Source organism: Jatropha curcas, chromosome 3 (assembly GCF_041381405.1).
Source record: "Jatropha curcas cultivar XTBG-Jc1 chromosome 3, XTBG_Jcur_1.0, whole genome shotgun sequence".
Lineage (NCBI taxonomy): Eukaryota > Viridiplantae > Streptophyta > Magnoliopsida > Malpighiales > Euphorbiaceae > Jatropha > Jatropha curcas.
Window position 1 is genome coordinate 7,798,426 of NC_143153.1, and position 12,253 is coordinate 7,810,678.

At 33.2% G+C, this 12,253-nt stretch overlaps 1 protein-coding gene across 14 annotated transcripts; it reads right to left on the bottom strand.

Moving 5' to 3' along the window:
* Positions 1–110: 110 nt before the first annotated feature.
* Positions 111–11,616, bottom strand: LOC105648161 (uncharacterized). 14 transcript variants are annotated; one of them, XM_089719536.1, is made up of 8 exons: positions 11,289–11,616; positions 4,017–6,503; positions 3,171–3,736; positions 2,086–2,257; positions 1,893–1,972; positions 958–1,266; positions 434–491; positions 111–350 (listed from the first exon to the last, which is right to left on the bottom strand). In XM_089719536.1, the coding sequence occupies exon 2, from the start codon at positions 6,437–6,439 to the stop codon at positions 4,091–4,093; it is 2,349 nt and encodes a 782-aa protein (XP_089575662.1). In that variant the 5' UTR covers positions 6,440–6,503; positions 11,289–11,616; the 3' UTR covers positions 111–350; positions 434–491; positions 958–1,266; positions 1,893–1,972; positions 2,086–2,257; positions 3,171–3,736; positions 4,017–4,090. The 14 variants fall into 14 exon arrangements, with proteins under 14 accessions (XP_089575662.1, XP_089575659.1, XP_012089853.1 ...); XM_089719533.1 differs by having other exon boundaries at positions 856–1,266; XM_012234463.4 differs by having other exon boundaries at positions 111–1,266; positions 3,171–3,309; positions 3,582–3,736.
* Positions 11,617–12,253: the final 637 nt, after the last annotated feature.

Below are 12,253 nucleotides of genomic sequence, written 5' to 3' on the forward strand. Positions count from 1 at the left end.
TTCAATGACTCAAATTACCATAAAAACTCTCTACTCTCGCAAATTTCATTCCCAAACAACACAAACAATTAAATAATATAAATTATAATAACAGAGTACCTACAATAAAATAAAACAATAATGATGACTTTCTCATAGAAAATAATAATTTTCTATTATAAGATAAATAACGATAAAAAAATGGATATTAATAGGAATATCAGTTTTCTTAAGATCGTGTCACAAGTTATCAACAACCCAAGAAAGGTTACTAACATGAAGCCGAATAGCAGCATCAAAGCTTCCACCAATTTTGGCCAAAAGGAAGATTCCCTTTGCAGAGGTCCAGAATTCACCCTCACCTCGAGTTCCTGCAGTTATTGTAAACTCTCGCTTAGATACATTGACCAAATTCATGAAATATAACCTTATCATAAACACAGGAGAAAATGACCTCATTCGATTAAATAACCAAACTCGAAATTGATTTTTAGCCCCCATACAACCAAGATCTACAAAAAATTGCATGAAGATCAACTTTACATAATACTTTAATTTGGAAAAGAGCATGTATAATTGATCGGATCCACCGTTGCCTAAGTAACCGGAATTGCTATACTGTGTTTAAGGTTTCAATCACTGTGAACAAGGCAGTTTTCTTATCAAAACTATGCTATTCGCTGTGATCGACAATCCCACACTCTGATGGCAGCGAATAACAATTTCCATGATGATGGATCGAATTGACGACTACTTACTTTTGATTGAGGATATATACCTTTCCCTGTTATAACTAAGAAGCAAAAGTAATATGGAGATTTATACAAAGCTAAAAATCAATTTAGAGTTACTCAATAGTCCAATAATTGGTGGTACCTCATTGAACGAGACCATTTCCTCTTATAATAAGATTATATTCCATAATTTTGATTAATGCATTTAGGCAAGAGCTTGTTATGACTGCAGTAACTCAATCACCTTTCTTCTCACCGTAGGGAACTATGTCAATCAGCGTCTTCTTAGACCTGTTCACGAGTGGCTTTGTGCTGTCTTACGAAGGTTGCCTACTGATGGCACCTTTTGGCAGACAAAGCCTCTTGACCGGTTGAGAGGCAGGCAGACATGTTACTCGGGGCATTGAGGATAAATTTGGACCTCCGCTGCAAAGGGAATCTTCCTTTTCTAGAAGCCAAAAAGCTAGTGGAAGTTTTGATGCTGCTAACCGGCATGTCGTTAACTTTTCTTAGGGTGTTGATAACTCACCACTTGAGAACTTGTTTTGAACACCTGCATAAGAAAACTGTTATTTCCTATTATCCATTTTTTTTATCTCTCTCATAATTTCATTTGATACTGTGTTGACCTATCAATAGCACCATAGAGCTTTTTTTTTCTTTTTCACAATTTTTTTTTTATTATTGAGGTAAGATGGTATCACAGGCTTAGTAGTTTTTCAGCATTACAAAATATCCATTTCCCTAGTCCAATTGTATGCCAAAAAAGAAACTTCACAAAGAAAACTATATATGTTTTGTTTCCATATTCTAACCATGACAATTGGAAATGTGCCTAATAGGTTTACTTTGGTTTTTGCTGCTAATTATAGTTGCACTCTATTTTTAAAATTTTTTACCATTGTACCTCAATTTGCACCCTAAAATAGGTTTGGATATAATACACGCATCAAACACATTATTTGCATACATAAATCACAAAAAACGCACTGCAGAGAAAAGTATAGGCATGTGCAAGAGTATCACCCAAATCAGATTTATCACAATGAAGTGATTCAGAATCATGTACTTATGGAAACTATAAGTGAATAAAATAAACTTTAATACCCTCTTTTGGATGTTAAAGCAAACAATCACTAAGAAGGGTTTATTGCAATTCAACAATGAAATTTTCAGCACCTTTACATCAAGCTACTTTGGGGCATATCATATGGCTCTACCGTTGAAACACCATAAGACAAAATTCAGTTTCTGGTGCCCTAACAAAAGCCAACACAGCTCATTTATAAGCAATACTTTATCAACCAAAATAAAATATTTAAAGAGAGGATAGGAAATTTAATTTTATCATATGAGCATTCTCAAAACTAACCTATTTTTCAATTTATCATAATGCAGATCCACCATCCCTTGTTTTCCCAAGCATTGCATCCTCTGCTTCGTTGATTTTAGAAGTAAGATAGTGGCCACTACCAGAGACAGGATGATTCCCTATCATTAGTTTTTTATATGCTTCCTTTACCTTCTCTACTGTTGCATTCTCCCTGTTTAACAATATTTTATAGGGACAGAACAACTTAGTTCTAAGAAAGAAACAGAAAAGCAAAAGCCAAACAGTATCATTACAAAGATTTTGGTAAACTATGTAATTGTCCTTGACTATCATCTATACTAAAACATAAAACAGATCCTCTCATTTGACATTCTGCAATGAAGTGAAATTCAATACTGAAAAAATGAACTTTTACTACAGTAGAAACTTCTCGATTTGAAGTATAAACTATTCTTGCTCAATCCTCAATGTGCTTATTTGCCTTTGTCATTCAAAGGGCCCCTTAGCAAGGGCATCACACATGTTGCAAAACCATTGAAGAATGTTTCTAAGGAATACTCCAGTGGTTATTGAGATTTCCATCAGGAGGTCTCAGGTTCCAATTCTAGGTGCAACAGAAGGGGTTATGAAAACAGGCAAAGCTACTTGTTAGTTCATTCCAATTCCAATTCCAATATACCAAAAATAGAACTATTGAAGAATAAAAGAGAAGGAAATGTTATTTTCCTTTTAAATTTTAATAGAACAAGTACTCTTCTAAAATTTAAATTGACAGATCATACATCAGCTTTGAAACACATATATCCGGCATCAGCGACAACAACAAACAGAACTAACTTACACAATTCCCAACTTAAGTCTTAAACAGACAGTCAAACCAAAATTCTTCCAATAATTAATTTCCAATTCTAATAATCAATTTCTGTCCCATGATAATCCAATAATCTGAGGAATAAATGACTTTTCAATCAATTAAGACTGAACTGCTGAATAAAAGCATCGTCCACGTCTAATCTAGTTGAATCTAAGCCGCCAAACATCAATTAATTAAGCCACTAAAATTATTATGTCAAGTATATACAAATAACCACAAAGAGTAACATAATAATTTTTAATTTAATCACCTAGCAAAGAATTAGAGCTGCTCCTCTTCTTGCCATCTTTGGATGCAAACCAACCTCACAGAACTTGTGAAGCTTAGATTTAGGAGGTCTCACCTTGATTTGATATCTATCAGTAACAGCTGCTGCTGCAACTGCAAGCCTGGCCAAAAGGGGTGTGGCTTGATTTTTACATTTAGAATTTCAGTAATTGTATATCGCCATTCTCTATCTATGATTATTAATTATTAAACATAAGAAGAAATGAATTTCAAATATATACAGATCAGAATATTGACTTAAATATAATGATAATTGTTTTGCATACCATTTTTGTTAGATTGAAGACTTTTAAGAGAGGATTTTTCGAGGTTCCATTAAATTTTTGTTTGAAATCTTTTTACTTTATTTGGGTTTTTGTGATTAAAGAAGTACCGGAATGCAGATTCACCATCACTTGTTTTCCCCAAGAATCACATCCTCTGATTTGTTGATTTTAGAAGCAAGGAAATGGCTACACCATCATCATCATGATTTGTGACCATTATATTTTTATGTGCTTCCTTACCTTGTCCACTGTCATATTCTCCCTGTTAACACCATAAAAAGGGATAGAACAACTTATTCTTACCACAGAAACAAAAAAAGCAAAAATGATCACTACAAAGATGCTACATAAGGTAAATCTTACACAATTATCCTCAAGTATCATCTACATTAAAACATTTAAGCAGTAGCTGTTCTTTCCCCAAACCAATAGTTTGTAAATTCAACTGTGATTATCACCCACCCACCCACCCCCCAATACACCAAAAAAAGCCAAACAACTTGTGTGAAATATAATACTAATGGTTGTAAAAGAATTCTTACCTTAACTCCTTGTTGGATGCAAATAAATCGATGTTAAACATTCTGGGCACCGTCGAGAAACCCAAGGGAGCTCATTATAATAAAGTAGCTCTTGATATACTTTTTCTCCTTTTAACAAGTCCCTCCATCAAACTAATATAGGCAGATTTATTTAAAGCAATGCCTTTCTGGGATGATTCTTGAAAAATTTGCATCGCATCCTTGTATTTCCCTTGAGCACACAGCTCATTGATCTGTTCTGAGAAAGCATTTGAATTTAGATCATATTTTTGAGTCTTCTCGCTGTTCACATTTTCCCCTTTATCCAACAGCAAGGTCTGACCCTGCAACTCTCCCATTTCTACAATTTTTAACAGGAACTCCTCAGCCTCCTTAACCCTACCTGCATCAGCAAGTGCACCCAGAATTCCATTATATGTATAGGAATCAGGCCCTAGCTTCTTTCCTTTCATTTCTTCAAGAAGATCAAATGCTTCCTCAAATCTGCCTTCTCTGCAAAGACCCGATAATATTGTGTTGTATGTAACTGCATCAATTTGTTTCCCTTTTGAAATCCATGTATTGAAGAACTTAAGAGCCTTTTCAAGCATACCTTCTTTACATAACTCAAAAAGAAGAATGTTACAAGTATATATATCTGGCTTCAAAGAATTTTCAACCATTTTGTTGTAAAATTGAAATGCTTTCTCGATTTCACGTTCACGACAGTATCCATTAATAATTGTATTATATGTTGTTTCATCTGGGACCAAACCACTTTCTAGAAGCTCATTCAACTTGTCAATTGCTTGATCAGTCTTTCCCAATTGGCATAATCCTCCGATCATAGAGTTATAGGTGATAATACTTGGGATGATCTGTTTCTCCTTCATCTCACACCAAAGCTTTAAAGCTTTAGTTGAATTTTTATCTTTAAAATATCCCATGATCAAAGTGCCATAGCTAACCTCATCAACAAAATAGCCTCGCCTGCTAGCACTACTAAGCAACCTGTATGCTTCATCAAGTTTCTTTTCCTCACAAAGAGTATAAAGAATGGTATTAAGAGTCACACTACTCATCTTCAAACCTTTTCTCCCCATTTCATCCATCATCCTAAATGCTTCACCAAGCTTCCCCGCTTTACAATATGCATTGATCAAAGTATTATATGTAACAGTATCAGGTGAAAATCCATCTTCTTCCATCTTCCTAATTGTTTTTCCAGCGTCATCCATCTTTCCTTCCTTCACATACCACTTAACTAGTATGTTGTGTGTAATTGCATTTGGCTTCACTCCCTTCCCCTCCATCTCTTGAATCAATCCAAATGCCCTTGAACTACTGCCACACTCAAAGCACCCATTAATCAATGTGTTATAAGTAATGACATCAGGAAACAACTTCAAATTCTCCATCTCATCTCTTAACCCAAACGCTTCATCAATCCTACCTTCTTTACAAAATCCACCAATCAACATATTATAAGTCCAGACATCAGGCAACACATTATTCTGCGACATTAATTCAATGACTCGAGTTGCTTCCTTCAACCAACCCAACTTACAATACCCACAAACCAAAATATTAAAAGTACTCTTATTCGGAGTCAATCCCTTGTTTTTCATATCCAACAACATATCCCTAGCCTCATTCAACTTCCCTTTCTTACACAAAACATCCAAAATTGTATTATAACTAACATTATCAGGCAAACAACCAAACTCCTTCATTTTACCTATAAGACCAATTGCCTCCCCCAACTTGCTCTCCAAGCAACACCCATAAATTAAAATATTAAAAGTACTGGTATTAACCTTAACACCAAGTTTAATCACATCATTAAAAATATCTTTTGCCAAACAAACAGAATGCTTAGAAGGATACTTAACCAATGCGTTAAGAAGAGTATTACAAGTAAGCAAGTTAGGTGTGAGATGCAACCTCTTCATCTTATGAAAAATTTCTGCAGCATGGTGGGGTTTACCAGAGGCAACATAGGCCCCAATTGAAGTATCGAGGAGGGATTTCAAGGTGCGACGGTTCTCTACCACTGCAGGAGGGTGGAGGATGTGATGGTGTAGGATGTTGGACTTGTCGTTGGCGATGAAGGAGGTGAGAAGAGATTTGGCATCAGAGAATTTGTGATGAGAGAGGAGAGGAGAGAGAAGGGAAAGGAGAGGGAGAGGAGAGTGAGAAATAGAGGGAGGGAGGTGAGATTGCATCCATTTGAAGAAGGAGAGGAGAGTAGTGGGTCGGTGAGAAAGCGATTTGGAAGAGAGGAGAGAAATAAGAAGATTAGGGTTTGAAGAGAAATTGGGAATATAGGGACGAAGTGCTTGGAGTGGGAATTTATCTGAAGTTAAGATTTTTGTTAGAGACTTTAGAAGCTGTGTTTCCGCCATTGTTTGCAGGTTTGGGATATTTTCTGGTGGTCCTGCCATGATTATGTTCAGCTAGTGAGTAATGAGCTACAACTTATAGTTGCAAGAAGATGGAAGAAAATCTCTGCATGTTTGAAAAAAAAATGTTAGCTTTATGCTATAAACAATATTTAAATTTTTGTGATTGATAATTTTAAAAGAGTTCTATTTGGTTTCAATAATTATTGTCCCAGGTGATATGTGAAAAGGCATCACTATGTAACTGAAAATATTCACTATCTTATTGGTGAAAATATTCATGCAACTTATATATCACAACTCAAATAAATTTTAATCCAAAAACTCAAATAAATTTTAACCCAAAAACTCAAACTTGTAACTGAAAGCACTATCTACAAAATTTGAAATAACCATTTAGGAATTTCAAAACACTGTGACAGCTTACTAATGAAGATCATAAAATTTGATTTGATATTGAGCTTAATTTGTGTTATAAAAAAATAGAAAATAAAAAAATAAATCAACTAATTGCATAATAACTAGAGTATACCAAAGAAAAAATGCATACAATCAGTAGAAAATAATAAACAAAGCAATTTACATCTTTGTTTTATCAAATAATAAGCAAAGCGTACAAAAACGAAGCCTTAATCTCAAACTAGTTGGGGTTAGCTTTGTTTCCATTTGGCTCTGTTCAATTAATAGCAATAATAAGTAAAACATAAAATTGAAAGATCAAAATCATTTGCTTTATTAAGGGCTAAACCGTGCCCGATACCCCAAAGTCTGCAACTTGTAACAATTGCACCCTAAAGTAAACTTAACCCTCCAGATGCCCCAATTTCAAAACTTTGTAAAAATTGCACCCTAATTACAAACTCAATCAAGATTCGTATTAAAATATAACAAACGTGGGACCCACTATAGTTAACTCACCGTTTTGTTGTTGCAACAAACTCAAACCTGATTCATCTAAAACCCAACCCCAAATATATCTCTCTCTCTCTCTCTTTAGCTTTTGGCTCTGTTCAATTAATAGCAATAATAAGTAAAACATAAAATTGAAAGATCAAAATCATTTGCTTTATTAAGGGCTAAACCATACCCGATACCCCAAAGTTTGCAATTTGTAACAATTGCACCCTAAACTGAACTTAATCCTCCAAACGCCTCAATTTCAAACCTTTTTGTAAAAATTGCACCCTAATTACAAACTCAATCAAAATTCGCATTAAAATATAACAAACGTGGGACCCACTATAGTTAACTCACCGTTTTGTTGTTGGAACAAACTCAACCCTAATTCATCTAAAACCCAACAAACTCAACCCTACCCGGTCATAAAGCACAAAGCCGAAAAGGAAGGCAACAGAAGACTACAATATATCTCTCTCTCTACTCGGTCATAAAGCAAAAGCCAAAAAGGAAGGCAACAGAAGACTACAATATAATCATAAAACTAGTGGCAAAAACCAAACATCCTCCTCACCAAATAACATCAAAATCTAGCAATTCAAGTCAGTAATTTAGTTGGTGATCCTCCTACGAACAAAGAATCAATGACCAAAAAAGAAAAAAAAAAAAGGGAAAAATAAAATCTACAATTATCTTAGGACTAAAAGGATGGAGTCTCAAACATGACAAAGCATCAATAAAAAAAAGCATTGCAAGTTTTCAACAGCTCTTTCCCACCAAGATTTGCTTAAAAACTATATTTTACCTTAAGACCTTGTGGCAAATATTGAACATCCTTTTAGTTTTTGTTGTAAAAATCTTCTCCAACAGCAACCCAAAAAAGTTCACCAAGCAAATACATTTATAGGACCATCTTTATGCATAGTACATGTACAAGCTGTTTGCAGCAGCACAGGCGATTGAGTTTTGGTTGGGAACCATCTAGATGCAGCAATTTTTCTTATTACCCTAGCTCTTATTCTTTCTTTTTGCTTTTGTTTTGTCTTTTATTACAAGGCGTTAATTAATCAATGAGTTTAAGATTATAAGGTACCTTCCTCTACATTTTATGGGTCGAAAAGCTGGTTCTGATAAATCCAAGTGTGTATTACCGAGAATGGTAGCCTATGCTAGAGAAGAGTCACTTTTAATGGAGGAAAGACCCATGGTAGAGAGATAGAACGCGACACACAGAGAGAGAGAGAGAGAGATGGGTTTTAGATGAATTAGGGTTGAGTTTGTTGCAACAACAAAATGTTAAGTTTAGATGATTCTAACCTGAGTTGGGTTAGTTTACTATAGTGGGTCCCACTTTTATTATATTTTAATGTCAATTTTGACTGAGTTTGTAATTAGGTGCAATTTTTACAAAGGTTTCAAATTGAAGTATTAGAGAAATTAAGTTCAATTTAAGGTGCAAATGTTACAAGTCGTAAACTTTGGGGTATCGGGTATGGTTTAACCCTTTATTAAGTAATGAACAAAGCATAAGATTGAGAAAATCATATTCATTCAAAACTTAAAACTAAACATTACAATTAATTTTGGGAATTAATTTAATTACAATTCTCAAAAATAATATTAATATAATGATTTAATTTAATTATAGTCCAAAAAGCATAAGACTTTGCTTTGCATTGATAATCAGAGTGAATATTGGAAACAAAGGATTCATACAACCGACCCCACCTAATTTGGGAATTTGGGACTAAAGCTCAGTTGTTGTTATGTAGTCTAAAAAGTCAAATTCCAAAGTTCCCAACAAAATTTGGAACATCAAGATTTTCTTACTCCTTCCATTCTTTCCTAATGAATTTCATACATTTCCTTCATCAAATCTATTATATACAGCAAACAACAGAACATTGCACCTAAAGTAAACAACAAACAAAAAAAAAAAAAAAAAAAAGTTGTGCCTATATTAAATAAACAAAACATTGCACTTAATATTCTACTCAAATACTGATTCTCTTTCAATCCAAATATATACCTTGTGACACAAAATTTCAGAAGAACCAAACTAAATATTGACATCCATAGTCAAAATGTTAACTCAAAACAAAACAAACAACTCATATCTTAGACATACAACAATTATTCAAAAAAAGAAGAAACTAGAAACAGAAATTCTAAAATTTTGACTATTTTTATGATTCTCAAGATTGTGTTTTTGTCAAACAAACTGGATAATAGAATTATGGTTGCACCAGAGGACAGTCTACGAGGGGAATAAAGTACCTTATTATTAGTTAGGAGTTCGTTACAGTACAAAAATTGGAGAAAACAACAGAAAGCAGAATTCTTTTTGGAAAGGTGATTAATTTAACAGCACTAAGTAAAAGAATTAACAGAAAGAATTCAATATAAATTGGAAAGACAGATTCATCCTGAGATCTGCATGCCATCCAACAAAAACTCAAAACTGTTTTTTCAAAAAGAAAAAGAAAGGAAAAACAGTATTGTCGCTGTAATATATATAAATACAAATAAAACAATGCAAGGTCACTATTCTATCATATTTATTTTTGAGATCAATATTCAAACTCTTTTTGCTTATAAACATCCATTTTAGACATTAGCAACTTTCTTGTGCTTAACTTACCGCCTAGAATGCTCCATGCTCAATTAATTTGAGACAGGGCACAAATTTTGAAAAGAGTATTAAATATTAATGGAGTTGAGTTTCTATGTATTATGTTTAAATTCATTGCTTAGATAAAAAGATCAGCAGATTATGGTTTTGAATAGAAAATCGAAACAGGTCAACTCACTAACAATAGATTAATAATTTATTTGTACCAAGATGGACTCATGAATTTCAAGGTTTTAAATATGCACCTTACAAATGGCTCCAAGGATCAATGCCTTTTGCTCTCTTTTTTCTCATGACTTATTGATTAAAAAATTTTATAGACATACATATCTCAGCCTAAACATTTCAGGAGAAATTCAATGTCTTAGTGCCTGGTTAGGCATAGTGTGAACATCACAAAGCATCTCCAATAAAGAATTCAATAAGGTGTAACTCTCTCAGTTAAAACTAAGTAGTGCTTACAAACTGCTGTTTGAGAAGAAGAGGCAACAAGAAATGAAAGGCAAAGATCATTATTTCATATATGACCTAGGAACTGAAATAAATTCAATAAATGAATCTTGGCAATGTTTTCCTGTTTCTAATTGTTTGTGTATAATTGATTTCAACAACTTAAAACTACTTCATTTTAACTTTTTGTTTCTAACTCCTAGACTGTAGAAACTGAAAAAAAAAAAAAAGAAAGAAAAAGAAAAAGAAAAGGAGAGATGAATAACCCTCACAATTCCCTAGTTTCTGCATTCTAAATAAGAGTCTAAAAACAGATTTGGGAGTGTGTTGGTGGATATAAGATAAGGTACTGTTATAAGTATGTTAATTTGTTGCAGTATGTTCTTTTTCATTTTTGTTTATAATTCAATCCAGAAATTTTTATTTTTATGACAATACAAGCTAATCCAGTATTTTTATGAAACTAACAGAATTTTATTTCATGAAAATGAAAGAAAGAGAAGTGCATATGGGAGGGAAAGAAAAGGACATTGCAGTAAATACATATCCAAAAACAATATCAGAACTGCATTAAAAGTTAACAATTCCATGAACAGAAGCAAAAAAAACATAAAAACATAAGATCAAATAGGTAAGGCATGAAAGAACTTGAGTAAATAATCTTTTTAGAATTATCATCTATTACCCATTGCAAATGTCAGTTCAGAGTCACACTAGTACGCTAAATACAATAGCAAAACCCTAAGAAATTTCCCAAATCAACAGTGAAAAGGGAAAACAAAAAACAACATGTTTTCATGACAGAGCGGTTTCATTTGATTACAGCTTTAACAAAGGGAATAAAAAGGACAATTAAGCTTTAACAAAAAGAAAAATAAAAAGGATAATTAAGCTTTAACAATAGCAGAATACCTTGCGACTGCACTTGCGAGGCACAGAGGTCATCTAGCACAGAGCTTGATCTGGAGAGGGCCACCCGTTGTCATCAGATTCAATCTTTGGATAAAAGTCAATAGGCAAAACTACGATGAGTGATGAGGCAACAAAAAAGAAAAAGCGCTTTGGTAGAGGAAGACAGAATGAGCTTTGTTTGAATCGAACACCATACATGAAAACCCAAGTTGTTTTGATTTTTGTTTTTTTAATGGCTTTGATTAGGGATGAAGGTGGCGCTGCTAGCCGCAATATATCTGCCATATCGACAGCCATATTTGCGTAGAGCAACTCCAAACGCAAAATGCATCTGTCGCGTTGATTTATTTACGACGTCTGTAAAATTAAATGTTAAAAATAAAAATTTTTTTCAATATCATTATTTATTTAATCTATGAATTTCACGTGTTAAAAAGAAAAAGAGATATTGTTTACGGTCTACCGCACTCTTTTAGAACAACTCCAATGTGATTATGGGTTGTAGCTTATATGGCATTTTGAATAAAAAGATGTTAACAGTGATGTGACTATAAATCTATTTGTGAATATTGAATTTGAAAAATGGTTCTTCAGTCTATTCTAATCAAAATAGAATTTTATAATGATGTGTATTTTTTTTTAAATTGTATCTAATTAAAATAAAAGAAAATAAATTGAGCCTGAAAAAAGATGGTGGAAAAAAGAAAATAAAATTAATAGTAAAAAAAGAATTAAATAGTTGAATCACATTGTCTAACAGACTTTTTAAAAAATAGAGGGTGTGGTTTACAGTGTGAACTTTTTTTTTTTACATGTCAGCTTAACAGATTGAATAGATAGTAGTATTAGAAAAGATATTATTGTTCAACTGTGATTTGGCAATTAGATAAGCCACAATCCATAATCCCGTTAGAGTTACTCTTATTTTCAGAGGGTCTATTAGACAGCGTGACTTAGTTTTTTAT